The 22,442-nt window shown below is 35.0% G+C and overlaps 1 protein-coding gene across 1 annotated transcript in view; it reads left to right on the top strand.

Annotated features, from left to right (window-relative positions):
• The window catches only part of LOC145245776 (dynein axonemal heavy chain 6-like), a 265,159-nt gene that overhangs the window by 134,883 nt on the left and 107,834 nt on the right, over nucleotides 1-22,442 (top strand). Inside the window, exons 37-42 of the mRNA XM_080107390.1 lie at nucleotides 1,696-1,850; nucleotides 7,742-7,922; nucleotides 10,360-10,485; nucleotides 12,917-13,026; nucleotides 20,447-20,609; nucleotides 21,712-21,794. Of these exons, the coding sequence (XP_079963516.1) occupies nucleotides 1,696-1,850; nucleotides 7,742-7,922; nucleotides 10,360-10,485; nucleotides 12,917-13,026; nucleotides 20,447-20,609; nucleotides 21,712-21,794 (818 nt within the window). The remainder of the gene's footprint in view (nucleotides 1-1,695; nucleotides 1,851-7,741; nucleotides 7,923-10,359; nucleotides 10,486-12,916; nucleotides 13,027-20,446; nucleotides 20,610-21,711; nucleotides 21,795-22,442) is intronic.

Raw genomic sequence — 22,442 nt, forward strand, 5'->3', positions numbered from 1 at the left:
TTTCTACATAGGAAGAAACATCAACACCTCTTTTCTTTTTGTCAGATTTTACTCTAGAACTACAAAAAAGACAATGTTCCTTAAAGTTAAACACACACAAAAAGCGGATTGCACGGGATGCCATTTCATCATGGGTGGACCTGTTTTCACGGTTAATTTCCATGTATTTGGGGGTGGATCCAACACTGTCTGCATTTCTTGTGAAGACGTCAACCAATCTGAATTATGATCTTCTCTCCGTGTTGTTCAGAAGCTTAGTTAATGGATTCAGTTCCCGTCTGACTGACGAATGTTTCTTCATTACTGGACAGTTCATTGTTGCAAATAGCATTCATAATTATCAGTACTTCACTTTGACCAACCTAAAATTAGAATATCACAGAATATTAAGCTCCTGCAAAAATAAATCAAAAGAGAAAAAAAGAATAAGGTATAAGAAGTTATAATTATATTTAACTTTATGAAAACTGGTTGTTTCATCCAATTTCACATTGCTACATTTATTTTTGAAGATGAATTTACAGAAATTGAGTTGAGAGAGGGGAAGATAGAATCTTTAAAAATGGCGGCCGTTGACCTCTTTAGTTAAAAACGTTTGTTAGCAATTTGTTTGAGGTTCAACCAAACATCATAGATTGCCTGGACTAATATAGTATAAACAGATACATCTATAATAATAAAAATAAAGGTTACTACGTGCTTTAGGAAGACTATCTAAAGAAATGTTAGGGATGTAATTTTTAAGATTATTGCTATAATCTTTCACTCTGTCTTGATGTTGAGATACAAAAATTACCCTATGAAAGGATACCTAAGCAATGTGTTTATAGTGAAATACGGGTTGCACAATAATCAACATCTTACCTAGTGATAAAGAGAAATCCAAAACGAATGCAAACAGTGTTTGTATAAGTGAAGATGTTATTTCGAAATTTGTGATGAGAGACAATAGTTACTCTCTGAAAAAGTACCTAAGCAACCCGTTTTTATAGAGAAACACGGGTTGCACAATCACCAACATCTGACCTAGTGGCAAGGAGAACTCCAAGAAGATTTTAAACAATGCTGGCATAAGTGAATATGTTATTTCGAAATTTTCCTTCTCTTAAACTAGTTGTCTACCAATCTACCCAATTATTTGACCCATAGCTAAGGAACATTCATATCTGGTATTAAAAAAAAATGATATAACAATCAAAATAATCTCGCATTGGTTTAAAAGATTCTATTCATGATTACATTGTTTTTTATTTATTTTCAAATAAAAGAGAAAATATTTTCCTGCATTCTATTAATGCCTATGATAATATTTAGATGACGTTTTTATAAAAAAAATTATAATAAACCGATGATGATGATGATGATGATGATGATGATGATGATGATGATGATGATGATGATGATGATATAGAGCATTTTTTTTTCATACGTTTGATGACGTATTTTATAACAATTGTTAGTGTTTATAAAAATAATACGTTTGATGACGTATTTTATAACAATTGTTAGTGTTTATAATAATACGTTTAATGACATTTTATCATAACATGTTATGAAATATGTCAGCAAACGTATCAATAATACGTTTTCAACAATACGCTTGATGACGTATTTTATAACAAATAACAGTGTTTATAATAATACTTTGATGGCGTTTTATTATAACAAATGTGCGGGTTTTTTTTTTTATTGCAGGTTAAACTGGGGAAAATGTGTGTGACTGCCCATACAAGTGTCTTTCATATGGCAGAGGTTTTTTACCAGTCACTGAAGCGGCGTTTCTACATCACACCCACTAGCTACCTTGAACTGATCACGCTCTACCTCTCCATGCTAGAAGCTAAAGAAAAGTATATACACACTTTCTATAATGTCTATAAAACAAGAGGACACCAATAAAAGGCCTGGCAGCTATGCAAATAGGATCGAAGTTTTAGATGAGGATTGATAATTTGAATTGCTGTTTTCACAACATTTCAGTCGATTAACCTTTGACCTTATTCAGATGTACTTTGTTGAACTCAGAATTATAAGATAGACGAATATTGGCTGAAGAGAGCTTGATAAGGATACCTTAAACGGGCCTTATTATCGGGCTTGAAACCGACGGTACCAATGACCTGTCTCAACTAACAACTTTCTGTACACAAAATATAAAAATATATATATATATATATATAGTCATCCACATACAGTACTGTTTCGCTGTTTCACAGCTCATCAGTGCGGCTAGACATATATATATATATATATATATATATATATATATATATATATATATATATATATATATATATATATATATATATTCCTATAATTTTTTTGTTATGTTTGTGTATTGATATTCATATTAAAAACCCTTTTTTCTATCTATTTAAAAAAAAAAACAACTTTGTTATATATGGGTCGTGGATTGTATTCATCTGCAAAAGATCTAGCTAATGTGCATATTCTTTTAAGCATTCATTTTAATTCATTCACTATTAGTTTTTTTTTTGTTTTGTTGTTGTTTTCTTATGGAATGATCATCTCTAGTTAACAATTACGTATTATTATATTCATGCAGATATTCTACATGATTTATACTGGCGTAATATTTGCGTAAAAAGATTATAAACACAAACCTTTTTCTATATATATTTATGTATGCGCATATATATTTGTTTAAAAAAAGTTTGCCTACTAAACTCCCCTGTCAGTTTTTATCTACAGACATGAAACTTGATATATAGGGTATTCGAACCTATGCGAAACTTTATATTTGTGTTTTACCCGAGGAAAATCGGTGCAAATGTGTGAAAATTTACCAGGTGAAGGTCGAACGATGGCATTATGAATATGCATGCGTAACGCAATAGCTATTGGTCAATGCTTTGATTTTTAGCCTTGCAGCAAACGTGTCTTCATAGCCAAGACATTAACGTCAAAGGATAAAGTAAATCGTAAGCTAAACGTTTTGGTTTTGCTTCTCGGTGGTGGCGCATGGGTCTTTTTTTTTTTTTTTTCTTTTTTAACTTTTTTAATCATTACTATATATTGAGTCTAATAAATACAATAATAAATACGAAATCTGCATTATCAAAATATCATATTTAAGTGTATTTTACGACCGAGCAATGCTGGGCGGTCTGCTAGTGTGTGTGTATGTATATATATATATATATATATATATATATATATATATATATATATATATATATATATTTATATATATATATACACACACACACACACACATATATATATATATATATATATATATATATATATATATATATATATATATATATATAGAGAGAGAGAGAGAGAGAGAGAGAGAGAGAGAGAGAGAGAGAAATCAATAGTAGGCGTTTAGATTTTAAAAAACAATATGTTTAAAACTCACAAAATTTATATTAGAATTGTCAGCAATGCAAATGGCGTAACGGATATAGTAGTAAGTAAAATTCAGTTGTGATATTTTTCTGAAGTTTGAAGGTTCAATCCTTAGTGTGAGCGATATTAGGAATATAATTACGAATTACTTAAGACGTCTACCCGGTCATGGATGACAGAATGAGAGAATGCTACTCGTGTGGATTAAATAAAGAGTTCTGTTTGAAATTTCGTTTGATTTCAATCGAAAGAGTCTGTTCAAAGAAGATGATAAAAATATTTATTTTACTATTGACACAATAATTCTATCCGTTGCCAGTCGTGAACTTTAGTTGCAGGACTGCCAGGCCTCTTATAGGTATCGCCTTACTTTAAATACATTGTCTCTTATATTCTGATGTTTGTAACCATAAATAATTTGATAATTTGTTTAATTATATCATGAATATTTATTACATAGTTAAAATCATTATACAATAATGAAGATATTTTACATATTAAATCATTTTTGCGTTGCTCTTTGGATGTTTTTGAAATTTACTTATGAATTTTTTTTTGTGTGTTATCATAATACGTTTTCAAATTCTTTTCTTTCAAAAATATAATTGTTGTGAACTTTACATTTATTTTTTTTCAAATTTTCACTTGTCCATCACACCACGAGGTAAGCAATGCTAAAAATTTCATTGTTTAAAAAAAAATGTTGTCAATCAATTGGATTTTTTTTAATTACATTTTCACCCAAGACAAGGCACATTGCCACTTTGATGTAGGGGGCTACTATCAGGGACATAAGCTACAGGAGGACTATGTGAGGAATTAGGCAACAAGATGTCGGTTCACGTTACACTTGAACTTCTGCATGTCAGTACAGTTGGGGAAGCAGGAACCCGGAAGTGGAATTCCAAAGTCTAACGGTTCTGGGGAAGAAACTACTGGAATAGAAGGCTCTCTTACATCTAGGGATCTCTACTGTGAAGGGGTGGAATTTTGCTGTTTTTCGGATTTGTCGGGGGTACTTACGTCGAGGGGGCACAAGTGCTTGCAGTTCGTCAGAGCATTCACCATTGAAATACTTGTAGAACAGGCAGAAGGATGCTACATTTCGTCGATGGGACAGAGGCTGAAGCTTAGATGACAGTTCAGGACCTATCAGGTTGGCGACTCTCTTTTAAACCTTGTCTAGGAGTGAGAGACTAGTAGCAGATGCACAAGCTCAAATATGACAACAATACTCCATACATAGGCGAATGGTGGCCTTATAGAGGTACAGAATACTTTCGGGCGTTAGTAGCTTTCTAGCACGGTAGAGTGAACCTACCTTTTTCGTAGTGGTCCTAGCAATGCTCTCAATGTAATTTTTTCAACTCATGTTTCCTGTGAACGTTAGGCCGAGGATTTTTAAAATCTGTACTTTCAGATAAAGAGTCTTTGGCCATTGCTATTGGTGGTAGAGGTTTCTTGTAATTATTGAACGAAACAAGTTTAGTCTTGGCAGCATAGGAATGTGATCATCCATTTTTGTCTCCATTCCACTACAGATTGGAGGTCATCCTCTAGTGTTTCTGCCATTTCTTTAGATATGTGTTCATTTGTTTTCCTGTTGTGTCTTGTTATAGAGCGTAGTGTCATCAGCATATATACCCATCTCAGAGACAATTTTATCAGGGAGGTTATTTATGAATATTAGGAATAATAGAGGTCCAAGGATAGACCCCTGAGGCACTCCCGCATTTATATCATATTGTTTAGATGTACGACCATCGAGGACAACTTGGATTTTTCTCTTATCTAAGAAGGATTAAATTATATTAAGTATTCTTCTAGTGATACTGTATAATCTGATTTTCCTGAGAAGACCTTCATGCCATACCCTGTCAAAAGCCTTAGATATATCTAGAGCTACCTCTCTACCCTCCCCTGCGTTGTCAAGTGAATGGTATATACGTTCAGAGATTACAGTTAGGATGTCTGCTGTGGAACGGGCTTGCCTAAATCCATATTGTTGGTCGGTCAGAAGTTTAGCATCTGTAAATGTTGGATTTGTTATGATGCAATCCCTAATTCTAATCTGACCCCAGGTTTCTGAAGCAAAAAACTGGTATAAGAATTCTTTGACATCTAAATTGTTCTTACACATATAAACAAAAGAGAAAAATAAAAATAAACTAAAAACATTACATATGAAAAAAAAATGCCCACTCGCATTTCAATATTCATCGTCATCGTCATCATCATCGTTATCGTCGTCGTCATCATCATCATTATCATCGGTTTAACATCCGTTTCACATGTTAGCCTATGTTGGACAGCTTTAAGAAATTGTCTTCCAAATTCACCTATCTCAGCCCAAGTCTTTATTTATCCCTCTGCCTTCCAAGTTCATTTTAATCACTTTGCATGCGTTTGCCTTAACCATCTCCTGTTAACTGACCAACTATTTTAAATGTTCTACACCTACTAACCCAAGAACTCTCATCCATTCTTTTAATATGGCCATACTATCAAAGTTTTCTGTTCTGCACACATCTCCTTATACTGTCCAGATTTAACCTTCCTCTGAGCAAAACAAGTTCTTGTTGAGCCACCTTCCTAAATAATTTATTTCTACCAATAACTATTAGCACGCTGTTGTCTTAGTGACTACCATACACTCAATAACTCTTATCCTCGAATGGCTTTTGGGTCTTGGTAAATGATGACTCCTTGTAAAAAAAGGTAACAAAACTTTTTAACAACCTTAATAACTTTGTTATTCACATATACTTTCTCCACATCTGAATTTTCATTCATTTCCATTGTCTTACACTTCTTGTATATAAACTGCTTATCATCTCTCCACCTACCAGTAATTCCATTGCAATTCTTATGTACCCAAATGCTTACAGGTACCCAACTCACTCTCCACAAACTAAGCAAACAAACACTACCATCGCTAAATATCACACTGGTAACAATCACGAGGTTGTTTGCTCAGCAACCGACAAAGCTAATATACTTGCCAACCGGTTTGCCTCGAACTCCACACTGGACCCTTCTAACCACCCCCTGCCTAACTTTCCTTTGCGACGCCACGCTAGACGATCTAAAAATCACCCCTGCTCAGGTACATGCTATCATAAAAAATCTTGACACTTCAAAAGCACGTGGACCTGATCTCATCCCAGCTGTGCTATTAAAAAAGTGCTCAGCCGAAGTAGCTCCAGTTCTCTCCAAACAAATGCCTTAATGAATCATGCTTTCCGGGCTGTTGGAAAACTGCTTCTGTGGTACCAATATTCAAGAATTCTGGCGAAAGAACTGACCCATCAAATTATCGCCCCATTAGCCTCCTCCCACTTTTCACCAAAATATTTGAGACCATAATTAACCATGCTCTAGTCCGGCACCTTACAGATGCTAAACTTCTAACTGACAAAAAATATGGATTTAGACAAGCCCATTCCACAGATGACATCCTCACTGTAATCTCTGAACGTATATACCATTCACTGCGTTTACTCAAATTGCACGTTTAACATGTTCTTTATTCACCCTCCACATCTTTCTCCCGGGGATAAACTTTCTCTTTACTTCATGAGCTTTTTCCAGCATGAAATTGCAAGTAACTTTCTGTTTTGATTACTTAGTGGCTAGGAAAAAGGGCAGAGATATAAATAATAATCAATATTTAATAGTAAATAAATGTCGTAATAGAAAAACTTAGCAGCCCTCTAACGCTAAATGATTAGAGACGACCACTAAAAGAAAACTAGAAAAAGAAGAGAGTTTGACAAAGACAGGAATGACGAAAAAAAGTAACTCCACGCGAGTTTGTCATCGAAACATTCTTTCATTCAACCTTGTAAATTCGGATTCTTTTAAAATCTCATTCGAAAACCTACAGTAATCTTCATGCAAACCATTCCTTACACCATAGGTATAAAATGAATTAATGTTATTTTAAAGATTAGTCTTCCATATACTTGTTTCATGGTTGCCCAATTTACCAATAACTTTTATAATTAAAGTCACCCTGAAAGCATATGTTTACTAACCTTATCTCCGAGTGGCTTCTGGTCCTTGATAAGTGGTGACTACCATGTAAAAAAAAAAAATACTAATACTTCAGTTAGATGCTGCTGATTGAGGCTAACGTTCAATTATCCCCCTTAATGATTTAAATCAAACGAATGTCTATTTATATATGGAAACAGAGACACAACATTGGAGAATATTCACGCTAAATTCTTAAAACAGGAAAAGAAGGAGAAATCTTTGTCTCCTCTAGCAATAATTGTATGGATAATTTTAATACTACATATTTATTTTCATATCGATTTAATAATTACGCAAGCAAATGATTTTTGTGACGTTCTTATTTCAGGGAAATTAAACAAGCTCACAATCGTATTCAGAATGGTTTGAATAAAATTGAAGAGACGAATGTATTAGTTGGACAAATGAAATTAGATTTGGTTGCTTTGGAACCAGAACTGAAACAGAAATCTGCAGCTACAAGGGAACTCTTGGAGAATCTGGCTGTTGACCAAAGCAATGCAGATGAGGTCAGTTGATGATTTGAAAATTTATTCAAATATTCATATTTAAGACTGAGGTTTTTATCATATACAGGGTGTTCAATAATTAATGTTACAAAGTTTTTTTGCCCATATTTTTTTAATAAATTAAACAATAAAGATCACCCAAACGTAAATATATGCAATAGTATTACTGGATGCAAAATATCTAAACTTTATTCAATGCAACCGCCCTGTGCATCAATAATCTGCTGCAAACACTTGATGAATGTTTTACAAAAGTCACAAATGGTTTTTTGGGTGGGATTTTGACTCATTCCTCACTTAATTTCTTCTTCAGAACTTCCAAATTGGTATGGTCGGAAGCTGAGACTTTTTTCTCTTCAAAATAGACCAAATATTTTGATCTGATATTTGATTTGAATCGTTTTAGTGCTCTCCACACAAACATTCGATTCACATTTAAAGTCTTTGCAATGTCTCTTGTAGACTCTCCAGATTTGAATAGCTCTACAATGGTAATTCGTTTTGCTAAATCATGGGGCATATTGTCAAAAGTAATCTTCAAGTTAAACTTTATCCATATACACATGAAAAAGATAAAAATTCATGAAAATTTACTAAATATAGATAATAAAAAAAGGTAAATATTGAACACCTAAGTCAAGTAAGTTTTTCCCTGATCTCATTGGTCGGCATATATCTGTAAATTAAATCCATATATAGTATTTGCGATAAGTTTGTAGTTGTTCATTGTGTCTTTTTATGAGCCATCGAGTGTGTCGTGTCGTGTCGACTGTGTGCTTGCAAGTTGTTTACTAGCCTTCACGACGAAGGAGTCTTTAGTGAGTTGTGTTTCTTTATTTTTGTAGGTAGGAACTCTTGTTGAAATCCTGCAGCTAAAATATCGCTCCACTACATATCCTACTTCGTATTTACTTTAGTCTGATTCTTGCAGCATGCTTTCAAAAATTATAGGCTTATTTTGTTCGTATTCAAAAATTTATATATATTTTATCTGGTTAGCCATTTTTTCTTTGAAAAGTAATTTCAGCATGGGATTAGGAATGACTACCCTCCCATGGTAACAAGTCCTTGCCTTGCAACCCAGAACACCATAACAGAAATATGATACGAATCTAATCAAGTTGACATTTTTATCTTACATTATGTGTTACATAGGAATAGAATCATTAATTACTACTGATTAAACAGCTTATAAAACAACAAGATTTTGTTGCTACTTGAAAATATACAAAATATAAAATATATTTCAGTGGAACCATGATTGATGCTATTATTCCGCGATCATTCCATCCTTCTAAACCCTTCACAACTATTTTGTGTGGTGCCAGCTGAGATTTGTGTGTGTGTGTGTGTGTGTGTGTGTGTGTGTGTGTGTGTGTGTGTGTGTGTGTGTGTGTGTGTGTGTGTGTGTGTGCTGATTTTTTAGGAAGAGGATATCAGTTTATGTGATTTCTGGTTGTTTCAGTTTCCTGTGAAGTTCTATATATATATATATATATATATATATATATATATATATATATATATATATATATATACTACCGGGCCGCCTGGCGTTGCCCGGTCGTAAAATTCACATAAATATTATATTTTAATTCATGCAGAAACTGAGACATGTGCATGTGAGTATGATTTTTTTTTTGAAACAGTTCACTTCTTGTAAGTAAAAAAAAAAAAAAGAATACTCGAGCTGAGATCGAAACCAAAACCTAAAGACAGTGATTCAAGTACGATAACTATTAAGCCAGCTTGCCAGAATCTTGAAAAAGTGTTTTCAGACCTACTTATTCTTAACATAAGGAAGCTGTCATGTGAACGATTCATGCATGTGCAGCCATGAAACATGTGTCAAACATAAAAATCCGATTATTCCCAAGTACCAATTTTTCAATTTTGACCCCTTAACAGCCCTTTTTCCGGAGAAAAACCGACCAAAAGGTTTTCCACGTGTCTGAATACCGTATATACAAAAATGCAAGCCTGTAAATAAAAAATTCGTTGAGTATATAGGTTGAGAGTTGTTTTCTCACACGCACACACACACACACACACACACACGTGTGCGTGTTAGAACAACTCTCAACCTATATATATATATATATATATATATATATATATATATATATATGCAAATTCCGTTTGGGGTCACCTTTGACCTTTGAAAGTAACACTCAAACTTTCTATGCAAACACGACCCTTGTTATGAAACAGAATGAAACAATGGTATTTTCCTTATGAAATTAGGTATGTTATTTAGAACTTCCTGTGGACTATAGTTTGCTTCTGGTGGCAAAATAACAAATGTGAATTTTTTCAGTTATTATTGTTAGATATTGGAAGACGTCTTTATCTACTGTTGTTTCATTTATTTCCCTGTATATAAAAGAATATATAACTCACTTTCTATACTTACATTTTGTATGGGTATTTTTTTCAGGTGAGAGAACGAGTGTTAAAAGATGAAGCCAGCGCCAAAGAGAAAACAATTGAAACTGAAGCCATCGCTCAAGATGCTCAAAAAGACCTTGATGAAGCATTGCCAGCTCTGGAAGGAGCAATAAAGGTGAGCAGCCAATTCTATTTCACATCAAGTGAATGAATGTGTTTTTATTTAAAAAAAAATATATTACTAATGAGTCACTACTTATCAAGTTCAAAATCTACTCGAGGATAATAAGTGTTGTGACCCTAGGAAAGGATTATTATGAAAGATTGACACAACAGGTTTAATTTTTTTTGTTTTATTTTTAAGCCATCACTTACTAAGGCCCGAAGGCCACTCGAGGATAAGTTAACGAATGTAAGGTAGTAGTGTGGTAATCGTTAATAGTGTAAATTGGGTAGAATTTGATTATTTATGGGGACGGCCTGGTAATCTTGAAGAATTTGATCTGGATCCTAGAGATTTTCCGTCAATTTTGGCTCGGGATCGACTGGCAATCCCCAGATTAAGCCAAGTGTTGTTTAAATGTTGAAACACTAAATCGATATTTTTTTTTTGGAGGGGGGGTTGTTTGTTTTTGTTTTGTTTTTTTTGTATAGAAAATGTAATTTTCAAATTACTTTTTGGGTGATGGGGCGGTGGGGGGCATTTTTTCTGTTTATTTTTTTAAAATACTTTTCTGTACTTTCACCTAACAATTTAATGTTTTCATAAAAATAATTCATCTTTTCTTATTAAAAAAACAGCTGTTTACAAAACAAAAAAAAAAGGTTTACTGCCAATTTTCTTTAGAAAATAAAAAACAAAAATGTAAGTTTTCTTGAAAAAAAAAACTGTACTTTCACCTAACAATTTACGGTTAAAAAAATTCATCTTTTCTTAAAAAAAACTTTTATTGATAAAAAAAAATGTGTAAAAGAAAATGGTACTTATGCACTTATTGAACCGTGCTGAAGTAATAACGTTATTATTTAGAAAGCCATTCTTAACATGAGGAGAAAGGGTTTTTTTTAACTATTCTGTACTTTCACCTAACAATTTAATAAAAAAGATATCATAAAACTTTAATTTAACTTGAAAATACTATTTAAAAATAGCGCAGTTCAATAAGTGCATAAGCACCAAAAAAAATAAAAAATAAAAGTAAATAAACAACACAAAATTCAACTTTTCTTGAAAAAAAAGTATATATATATATATATATATATATATATATATATATATATTCAATAAATTTACAATAGGTTTTTGTTATTTTTTATTTATTATATTTCTATTTTTTCTGGTTTGTTTGTTTTGAAATTCGTCGGCGTCTGTTACTTTGCTCGGCTTAATCCAGTGACTGCCGGTCTAGCCCAAATCATAATTGACGGAAGATCCTGAGGATCCGTGTCAAATTCTGCAAGAGTACCAACAGCTCAACAAGAACTTGCTTACATTAGATTTGAAGGCTACCATGTTGTATTAAACCTGGAAGCAGGCCAGTGGACCCTTGTTCTAAAGGTAGACAGTTTTGGAATAGAATGTTTGTTTATGGAATCTGCATTTAGCTTTAGGCAAAGATAGAGAGTGAGGAAAATTGTTGATAGTGGTTGTAGGTAGTTGAATGTTTTTTGTAAAAGTTTGGCTAGTGGGACTATAGATTAGAGCTCAGTCGAGCACTTGCTATGAAAATAGTGATGGCAGAGACAGACTCGCAACATCTCTTCTGTGGGAAAGAGATTGCAGGGAAGAGAAAAGGGTATCACTTACAAGGTTTTGAAGCCGGATTTGAACCCTATCAAGACAGAATAGGATCACCAAGCAGCTCCTGCCCAGATGTAACAATAGTACTCCATTTTAGGGCGAACCTAGCTCTTATACAAATAGAGGATTCCATCAGCAATGAGATTCTTACTGGAACGGTAGAGTGATCCAGAAAGAATATATTGTACAAGAAAGTAAATACAAAGAAAGGTTGTTGGCATTTCCAACTATTAGTTAGACAGACCATAGTTAGGTCATGATATTTTTGCCCTCACGAAAGTATTAACCTCATGATTTAAATAAAGGTTAGTAGAGTCCATTATGAGCGAATACGTAAGTCCCCATAACAATAAGATAGATGTATTGTCAGTTGAATGATGAAAAATAGTATGAGAGGATTGAAAATGATAGAATGAACAAAATTTTTTTATGAAAAGGACGTCTCAACAAATATTTGTTGGCATTAAACTTGAAGACGACCATATTGTAGTGTGCAGGGAAGCAGTTCCATGTTTTTTGTGGGTTGCCTTAGAAACGAAGCTCCCATCAATACAATCAGTGTTCCTATGCAATATTACATCAGCAAGTCAGTTGTTGATGTTGCAGGATGAAATCCATATTGTTTGTCTTTTAGTAGATTACCTTTTTGCTGAGGTGATTTATATTTAAGTTTTGGAAGCAATAATTAGTTTCGTTACAATATACCGAGAGCAAATAAACAAAGTTTTACATGTTTTATTTTTAACCAATCACACTTTCCCTTATCAACTCTATAAAGATCTCATGCACTATTTTTGTTTTGTAGGCATTAGACGCTTTGGACAAAAGTGATATTGCTGAAATACGTGTTTTTGCCAGCCCACCTGAACTTGTAATGACTGTCATGGAAGCTGTGTGTATACTTATGCATCAAAAGTTAGTAGAAATTGTTAACAAACGATTTCTTTTATTTATTCAAAACCTTTCTTTTTAATGTATTTTAATTGTATTTGGCTTGGACCTTTTTTAGTGTAAACATTAATAAATAGATAAGCTAAATAAATAAGGAAGGTTACTGTTGTGGAGACGCTCACTAATTAGCATACGTGGGTAAACAAGATATAGATAAAGGTATCAAGTCAGCAAGACCGGAGAGCTGTGTTCGAAAGCCGGATAGGCAAGACGCATGTGCCGGTTGCTCCATGAAAGACTTTAACACGCCCTCTGCCGGACAATCTTCCAACTGCACCTTTGTAAATATGTATTTTATTTTCGTCTTAATATATTTGTTTTACCTTTACTTTCTGCGTTCGTGTTGTTATTGATACAGACACAACAGTTACAAACTGGCTAAAAAGAGGATTGCTCCACTATGATCAGGAGAGGATTATAATGGCTGCCCAAAATCAAATGTTGCTGACCAATGCTTTTAAAAAGCTGAGTGGTATCAACAATAACAAGTGCAGGTTCTGCCACACAGAAGTAGAGTGTGCGCCACCTGACGCCCAGTTGTAAAGTTCTGCTGGAGGATGGCTACTATACAATGCGACACAAGGAGTGTGTAAATATCTCCACTGGACAAAGTTGATTATCGAATGCAGCAGCAAGTTCTGGGAACATGTTTACCAGAAACAACAGTTGGAAATAAGTCATACACCATCCACTATAACTATGCAATTCCTACTACTACGTACCTTGAAAACGGAGCTGTTAGCCCTGACATAGTGATATGGGACAAGAAGGAAAAAGAAGCAACCTTAGTGGAAGTTAGATGCTTGGTTAAAAAGAGCTGAGAGGTAAAAGATAACGAAATACTAAAGTCTTATGTCTGACATGAAACGAAACAGGAATCGTACAAATATCTCTACCATTCCAGTTATTTTAGAAGCAACTGGGCTCATGATAAAGGATTTCAAAAACTACCTTGCAAATATACCCGGTGAATCAAGTGCAAGAGAGATTTAAGCAATAGCATTTAAAGGGACGGTTAGAATCTTAAAAAGATCCCTTGGTTGGAATATCTGAGGTAGTGTGTGAATGTCTGATATCTGGTGGGATGCCGCATCACAAACTAATAAGGAAATTGAAAAAAAAAAAAAGAAAGATTAGGATTCTACATATAACTTTGATTACATTTTAGAATTTTTACTGATTGAGATTATTCATCTTAAAGAGTGTAACGATTATTATTAGAGCTATGACAACAGCATATTCTTTTCCTTGTTTTGATTCTCAGGTATATATCTATTAGTATTTTATATGTTTTTATGTAGAGTGAATGTTGTTCTTGGTTGATTAATTGTGTCTAACTGTGTCGGATATATACTCGAGAGACAAAACAATAAAAAAAAAAATGTGCTGTTTTCATTATTATTATTATTTCCTTCATGGTCCATTTCTTCCTCTGCATGATCTTTAACTGTACGTGGTCTGTTGCATTCTGTTAACTGAAGTAAGGAGGGCCAACATTCATAGGATGGTAAATGAGATCCCCCATGTTGGCTAACAAAAAAAAACCAGCCAATCATGACGATCATTTTTTTTTTTTTTACATAGGCACCACCACTTATCAAGGCCAAGAGACCACTCGGGGATAGGGGTTAAAGAGTATATAGTAGAAATTGGACAATAGAGTAACCGTTAGAAATGGAGAGTTGGTAAATTTGTTAACTTATATGGAACGGCTCATCAAAAACTTGTTTACGTTAGACTTGAAGACAACCATATTGTAGTCAGCTGGAAAGCAGGACAACGGAAGACAATTCCATAGGCGTGCAGTTCTAAGAAAGAAGCTTTGCTCATGGAATCTACGTTTAGGTTTAGGCACAGATAAAGGGTGGGGAAAATTATTGATAGTGTTTTCTGTTAGATGGGTATTTCTTGTGAAAGTCTGGTGAGGGGGGACCATAGATTATAGCTCAGCTGAGCACTTGCCATGAAAATAACGATAAAGCAGAGACAAACTCGCAACATCTCTTCTGTGAGAAAGAGGTTGCAGGGAAGAGAAAAGGACATCCACTACGAGGCTACGAAGTCTATTTTGAACTCTATCAAGGCAGGATAAGTCCTTTCTAGCAGCTCCTGCCCAGATGTGGCAACAGTACTCAATCCTTGGACATACCTGGCTCTTATATACTAGATCAATAGAATGATCCCACCATTTTTCCAGCGGCCTTGGCAACGGATTTAATGTATGTGTTCCATTTAAGATCAGAAGTAAAGGTCAAGCCCAGAAGCTTGTCAAAACATGAAGCCTCCCAAAGACGAGAGCCATTCATTTCAATTGATGCCGGATAGGGATCAGAGCGTTGATGATGTAAAGATAGAAGCTTGGTTTTAGATGCATTAAAAGTAACAAGCCACTCCTTTCCCCCATTGTACCACGTGCTCAAGATCAGAGGAGAAAGAATCAGACAGAACTTGGTCGTTTACAGTTTTAGATGTGCTACCATTGATAGTAGTGTCATCAGCATAAATGTCTATGAATGATGTAAGGATGTTATTTGGAATATCATTAATATAGATCAGGAAGAGAGTTGGGCCCAGGATGGACCCCTGAGGGACTCCAGCATTAATACTGTGAGCTTCTGATTTCTGCCCATCAACCACTACTCTTATGAACCTATCAGAGAGAAATGATTTAATAATTGAGGAGACATTTCCAGCTATACCGTAGCTGGAGATCTTGTGAAGTAAACCTTTATGCCATACTCTATCAAAGGCCTTTGATATGTCAAGAGCAATTGCCCTATAAAGGTAGCCTCCGTCGAGAGATTCGCTAATCCTATGAGATATAACTGTAAGCACATCTGCTGTAGATCTAGCAGAACGGAAACCATATTGCATGTCACTAAGAAGGTTATTTTTGCTAAGATGGTTGATTACTTCTCTATTTAACACAGATTCCAGCAACTTACTCATGACGCACAGGAGACTTATTGGCCTGTACTGTGAGGGAGATGAGCGATCACCTGAATTCTTAAATACAGGGCATACTGATGAGATTTTCCAGGGTGATGGGAAGCAATTCTCCTTAAGACAACGTTTAAACAGTTTTGTAAGGATGGGCGCAAGTTCTGGTTAAAGTCTTTTGAGTACTATAATTGGAATACCGTCAGGGCTGGTTGCTTTACTGGAATCAAGGTTTTTGATTAGCTTGACAACATCACGTACAGATATTTGTATATCACATAGCATGTTTTCTGATACAGGAGGGAATATTGGAGGTTGGAAGCCTTGGTTGCAAAGGTTAGAATTAGCTGCAAAGTTCTTGGCAAAGAGTTTGGCTTTGTCTGATGCTGACAAGATTACCTCAGGTCCATTTATGAGAGTTGGGATAGAGCACATGCTTCTGTTCAGGATTCTGTTTGCTATTTGCCAAAACTGGTGGGAACCAAGCCGCTGCTCAGCTACTTTGGACTTTACGGACTGAGCATACAACTCTCTTGCATTCTTTATTACTTTTTACAGTGACTGCTGGCAGTTCTGAAAGCATCTTTAGTCTCAGTACATCTATTACGTTGGAAGCAATGGAGAAAGTGATTTCTATGCACAATGGCAGCAGCACATTCCGGAGAGAACCATGGGTGGATGTTAGTTTTTTTTTTTTTTTTTGTTTTTTTTTAATTCAATTTTCACCCCAAACAAGGCACAGTGCCCCTTTGAAGCAGGAGGCTACTATCAGGGACTTTATTAGCAGGGTCATTATGAAGGGAGATGAGTAGAAAGATGTTTGTTCACATTACACTTGAACTTCTGCATATCAGTACAGTTGGGAAAGCAAAGACCCACAGTTCTGGGGAAGGAAATATTGGAGTAAAAGGCCTTCCTGCACCTAGGGATCTCTACTGTAAAGAGATGAGACTTAGTAGCTTGTCAGGTTTGTCGGGAGTAATTACGTCGGGGAGGTACAAGTGTTTGTAGTTCGTCAGAGCATTCACCATTAAAGTATTTGTAGAACAGGCAGAGGGATGCAACATCTCGTCAATGGGACAGAGGCTGAAGCCTAGATGACAGTTCAGGACCTATCAGGTTGGCGACTCTCTTTTGAACCCTGTCCAGGAGCGAGAATCTTTGCTGGAATTTTTTCGAGGGTATGAAACGGTCTATACCTACAATTAACCAATCTATCAGGTCTGATACTATAGAGGACACATCCTTTTTAAACATGGAACGCAAAGGTAGATCTGATATAAATGTGCGGAAGCTATCCCAGTCAGCCATAGAGTATCGATATACTGTACTATGGAGAGGCACATCTGGGGACTTATTACAATTCATTTCATGAGTGGTCAGAAGATTCAAGTGGAGACAAAACAGAAACTGAACACAGTTCAGGGCTAGTTGTGAGAAAGAGATCTAGGAGACTTGCATACAGGACGTCAGTATCGGGAACAGGGTGGGTTCGTGAACAATCTGAGTGAGGTCATAAGCAATGGAGAAATCATGACAGAACCTCCCCTCATCATCGGTCTTGTTTGAGTGAGTTAACCATTCCACATTGTGAACATTGAAGTCTCCACAGACATGAATATTAGCTGAAGGATAAGCAGATGGGGCGTGGTCAATTTTCTCAGATATGCTTTTAAAGATAGTAACTCCACTGTTGTGGGGGCGATAGAGAGCAAATATAAATGCAGTAGTTTGAGCTAGTGCAACCTGGAAGCACATATAGGATAAGTTAGGATCTTCTCTGATAATGTTCTGGGTTCCACTACTTTTATATTTGTTTGGCTCTATCGTTTATCTTCGTAGGTGGCAACATCAGGTTAAGGCTTATTTTACCTATTATCCTGTCACAGAGATAGTGTCTATCTTACATGTATGCTGTAGCTTTGCAGGCCGATAATAATCAAGATAAACACGCTGCTATAGTTAACAGAAAGTGTATTAGCAAAAGTATTAACAGAAGTATACGTCATGAATTAGGGTCCATAACTGCCACGAATCGCCACACCTATGTTTAAGTATATCTTTATTTAATGTCTCTGGGTAAGTCCATTAGTCCTGAAATAGGTAGATCAGCTTATCCCATAACAATGTAGAAATAACAGTGAACTATCACACGCATTGTACGCGCTTGATGTTTGTAATAAAGAATATTGATCAATATTTGTTTTAATGGGCAATAACTGGGAAACCAAGCATTCCGAGAATTATATGTGAACTTTTTCATTATTATATTATTATAGAACATAATTCCGAATTTGATTATCCCACCTTTTCTTCTTCTCTGCAACCTCTTTTTCATAGACGTGATATTGTTAGTCTCAGTCTTTTCTATAAATACTATTATGGCAGGTGTACTTCAGAATTGTCTGATCTATTCCCTGCTTCCTTTGTTCCAGCTCGTTTGACTCGTGGTTTCCATCGATTCGCTGTTTTGATACCTCATTGTAATACAGCTTCTTTCCAAGAACTGCAAACTTATAGAACTCTATTCCTGCTGACTGTTCTCCTCCTAACTATAACCTTTGTATTTTGAAGAATAAGGTCAATATACATCTCCTGTCTTTTTTAATAATCATATTTCGTTTTGTTAGCTCTTTACATCAAATGGCTTCATGTCTTGTCTGGAGCGTCTTCAACAAAAAAAGTTATGTCATCCATTTTCCAATCACCTTGTTATTTTCTTACAAGAGTGCATGTATGTTAAATGTTTGCCGATATTTAGAAATAGAAATAGAAGTAATCCTTGATAATGTTAAACTACCTTTTAGACCATTATGTAAAAAAATAACACAGATAAATTTAAATAAGTTCATAGATTGAAAAGATATTTAAAAATGCATAGTCAGCATAGAAAAATGTAATTGTAACGTTGTTATACTTTTAAAATTTAATTGTAACGTTGTTATACTTTTAAAATGGACCAAAACGTTGTATGTAGAGACTTGTAAACTTTTTTAGTTGAAAGAAAAAAAAATTATTTATTTCTTCCGGTTTCATATGCAAGTCACATTTTTTCAACTCAACACAACGGGTTCACTCCTTCTTTTCCTTTCCTGGTCACATAGCAGTTCTTTGGGTTTTTTTTTTTTTTTGGTTTTTTTTACAATCTGCTGTTGTGTGGCAATAATTCTCTCTAAGGTCGACCAGTTCGCTTTCATAAGGATAAGGAAGAAGAGACTGACCAGACGTTTTTTTCCTTTTCCTTTTTCCTCCGACCTTGATGCCTATATATGCATTTCATTCCATGACGTCATGGTCACAGCTGATATGACAATAACAGACTATGGATACCCACGAAGCAGTGCCTGCACGTCAAATTTTTGTGGCAGGAGGTGCACAATCTCCAACCACACCTCTCCTGAGCTGATATTGTTAAAATACCAGTGGCAAGTGAAATGTGTGGTGTGTGTACAAGACGACTGGAAACAAATGCTGAGATAAGCGGAGAGCACATACAGCGCCTAGAATTCCCAAATGGTCACTCATCTGGTACTAACTAGGCTCAATGTTGCTTCACTTCGGTGATGTGATGAGAACCAGTGTGTCAACACGATTATGGTATATATCATCTTGTCATAGTAGCTAATGAAAAGGAAGCTGAAAGGTTGTTTAGTCTGAAAGCTTTGGATGTTGTTAAGGACTCTGTTAGTGACTACGACAGAAATTCAAATACTGCATTCCATAATTCGACTTTGTAATAACAGTGTGGAGAACCACAGCAATAAACGCCCATGGTTGGCACGTGCCCTATGTAGAGAAGCACTGGCACTCGGACTTGAAACCTGTTCGATATGAAAAATGATACAAAAATAACATAAATGCAAATTTAGCTGCTGTCCGAGCTCGAGGTGGCAGCATAAAAAGGCGTTTATTTTGTTCCATGGCAGTGACGTGAGATTATCGTCAGTCGAGAAGAGGACGAAAAGAGAAAATACGGCGATTGTTTGGGGAGAAGCGAACGAATGGTAGAAGAGAAAACGTAAAAGTACAACGCTGAGAGTTAAGAAGAGTCCCGAGTATAGTTGTTTTTATCAAATAAATAACAGAATTTTTACGTCTGTAAAACAATCGCCTTTATCGAAAACGGGGGCGTGTAGTGAGTGGAGGATAGAGAGGGGTGGAGGAGTGCAGCGACAGAACGATGTGTAGTCTGCGTTGACGTCTATTTGTAATTCACTGTCTGTCGTAACTCAAAGGCACGTGTTTTTATTACGATATTTCGTTCTATTGTTCCTTTGTTTATAATTGCTCACTATATCCTCTTCTCTATGATTTTCTACCACCCTTTCTCTACATGGCAATTGAAGCATGCTTGTTTTATTTATTTTTGCCAAATAAATTGAATTGAATTTTAAAAACCGTTGTTATTGCTCATTATTGTTAAATGCATCCATTTTTGTTTTAGGACCGATTGGGCATCTGCAAAATCCTTGCTGGCCGATCCCAATTTTTTGAAACAGTTGAGAGACTACGATAAGAACCACATTCCAGAGGCCTTGCTGAGAAAATTAAAAGTTTACATCAACCATCCGAAGTTCTATCCAGAAATTGTGGAAAACGTATCAAAGGTTCGTTTGTCTTCATTTTCTCGTTTCGCCTTGTACACTCTCAAAAGAGTTCAGAGTCACAGTTCACTCAACTTAAGTTTCCATAAAAAATGAAGTGATTACTTCACTGATCAATGATTGGTGTTTTTTTAGTTTTCTATAACCTAACCCTAACCGTAACACTAACGATACTAGTGCAGCCATAAATATTTGGACTAATTGATATATTTGGAAGAGTTGATGGATTTATATATTCCTCAAGAGTTTAAATAAACATTTTCTTTTTTCACTTCCCATCATATCAACCCAAAATAATTATTGTGTCCATGAAAAAAATGGATTGGCCATTGCAAAAAGTGTCGCTGAAAATGATGGAGAGCATGAAGAAGGAAAAATGCATTGGTAGTAATTGAGAGTAAATGCAAATCATTTTTACACAGATGAACTATTGGAAAGGTACAAATCTTTTATGGGTGCTGGTAGAATAATAGTCCTAGCCTGGTTTTCAATCCATGTGGATATTAGATAAAATCAACTATCCACCGTCAAGAATATTATAATCGACTGTAAAAATATAGGAATGTTCACGAAAAATACTAAATAATGCTGTTCAAAAATGTGTTTTGTTTGATGCAGTAATGAAATGAAAACTCAAAATTTTAATCAAAAGTAGAAAGTAGAAATCCACAAGGCGAGTAGAAAGTGAACGTTGGGTTTACTTTTGGCAGCCTTGTTAACTTTCTCTTCCCTTATTTTGTCCTTTAGTCCTCACATTCCAGGGGCGATGTTTTCTGGTTCAGAATATATACCCATATACAACTTATCGTTGGCTAGTTTTTTTATCGTTGAACTTGTATTTCTTAACTTCTTACATCAAGTAGCTTCATGCCTTGTCTGGTGCAATTAAAAAAAAAGGGTGTTGTGCATGCAAGAGAAAAAACTGTCTTAAGTCGGCCAAGCCGAATTCCGTCATGGTTACAAATAAGTAGACAAACGATTTTTAAGGTTAAAATACTTCCATGACACTCAAATTACGAGTATTTTATGTTAAAAGTACCTATAAATACATCATTTCTCATTTTCTCAGCATTGTATTCTTCATATTCTTGAATACATTAAATAGGCCTGCAAGTCCCTATGTATGTGGGTCAGAGCCATTGATCTATACGCCAAGGTATTCCGACAGGTGGAACCGAAACGAAAAAGGTAAATAAATATCTGATTTTTGTTCTTTTTTTTTTTTTTTACAGCAAAAAACATTACTTAAATGATAAGTATAATATATAAAACCCTATATGTCTGTCTGTCTGTCTCCATATTTTCAAACTCTATCTCCTCCGAAACTAAAAGTTTCAGACCGGCGCTAGGGGCCTCAAATGATTGGATTTTTTACAGACCGTTCTTTTAGGGTCTTTAGCCGGTTAAAATAATTTTTAAAGAGTCAAAAATGCCAAAATTGAAAGAAAAATCGTTATACATTTTGTACATTCATCTCAGTTTATTTTTTATGTTTAATTTTTAATCGGTTCATATGCGTGTCATCTTGGTAGTGGTAACGTCACTAGCTTTGAATGCTACAGCTTCAGTTTCGATTCTAGCTGATGGCACTTGAGTACGTTTTTTTTATTTTACTTTTGAAATACGACTCTATAATAATATATACAAAATCTGAACCAATTAAAAAATCATATTTAAGCATATTTTACATCCGACCCCCCCCCCACCCCGCTAGTATTAAAGTATTCAAAATTGCTTATATACTAATATTTTCCAATTAAGATTTGTGCATTTAGAATTGTGTCACATACCTCTTTAATTAGAGTGAGAGGAGAGGCTATGAATGTTTTTGATAAT

Source organism: Euprymna scolopes, chromosome 23 (assembly GCF_053919585.1).
Source record: "Euprymna scolopes isolate OS-2025 chromosome 23, ASM5391958v1, whole genome shotgun sequence".
NCBI classification, from domain to species: Eukaryota; Metazoa; Mollusca; class Cephalopoda; order Sepiida; family Sepiolidae; genus Euprymna; species Euprymna scolopes.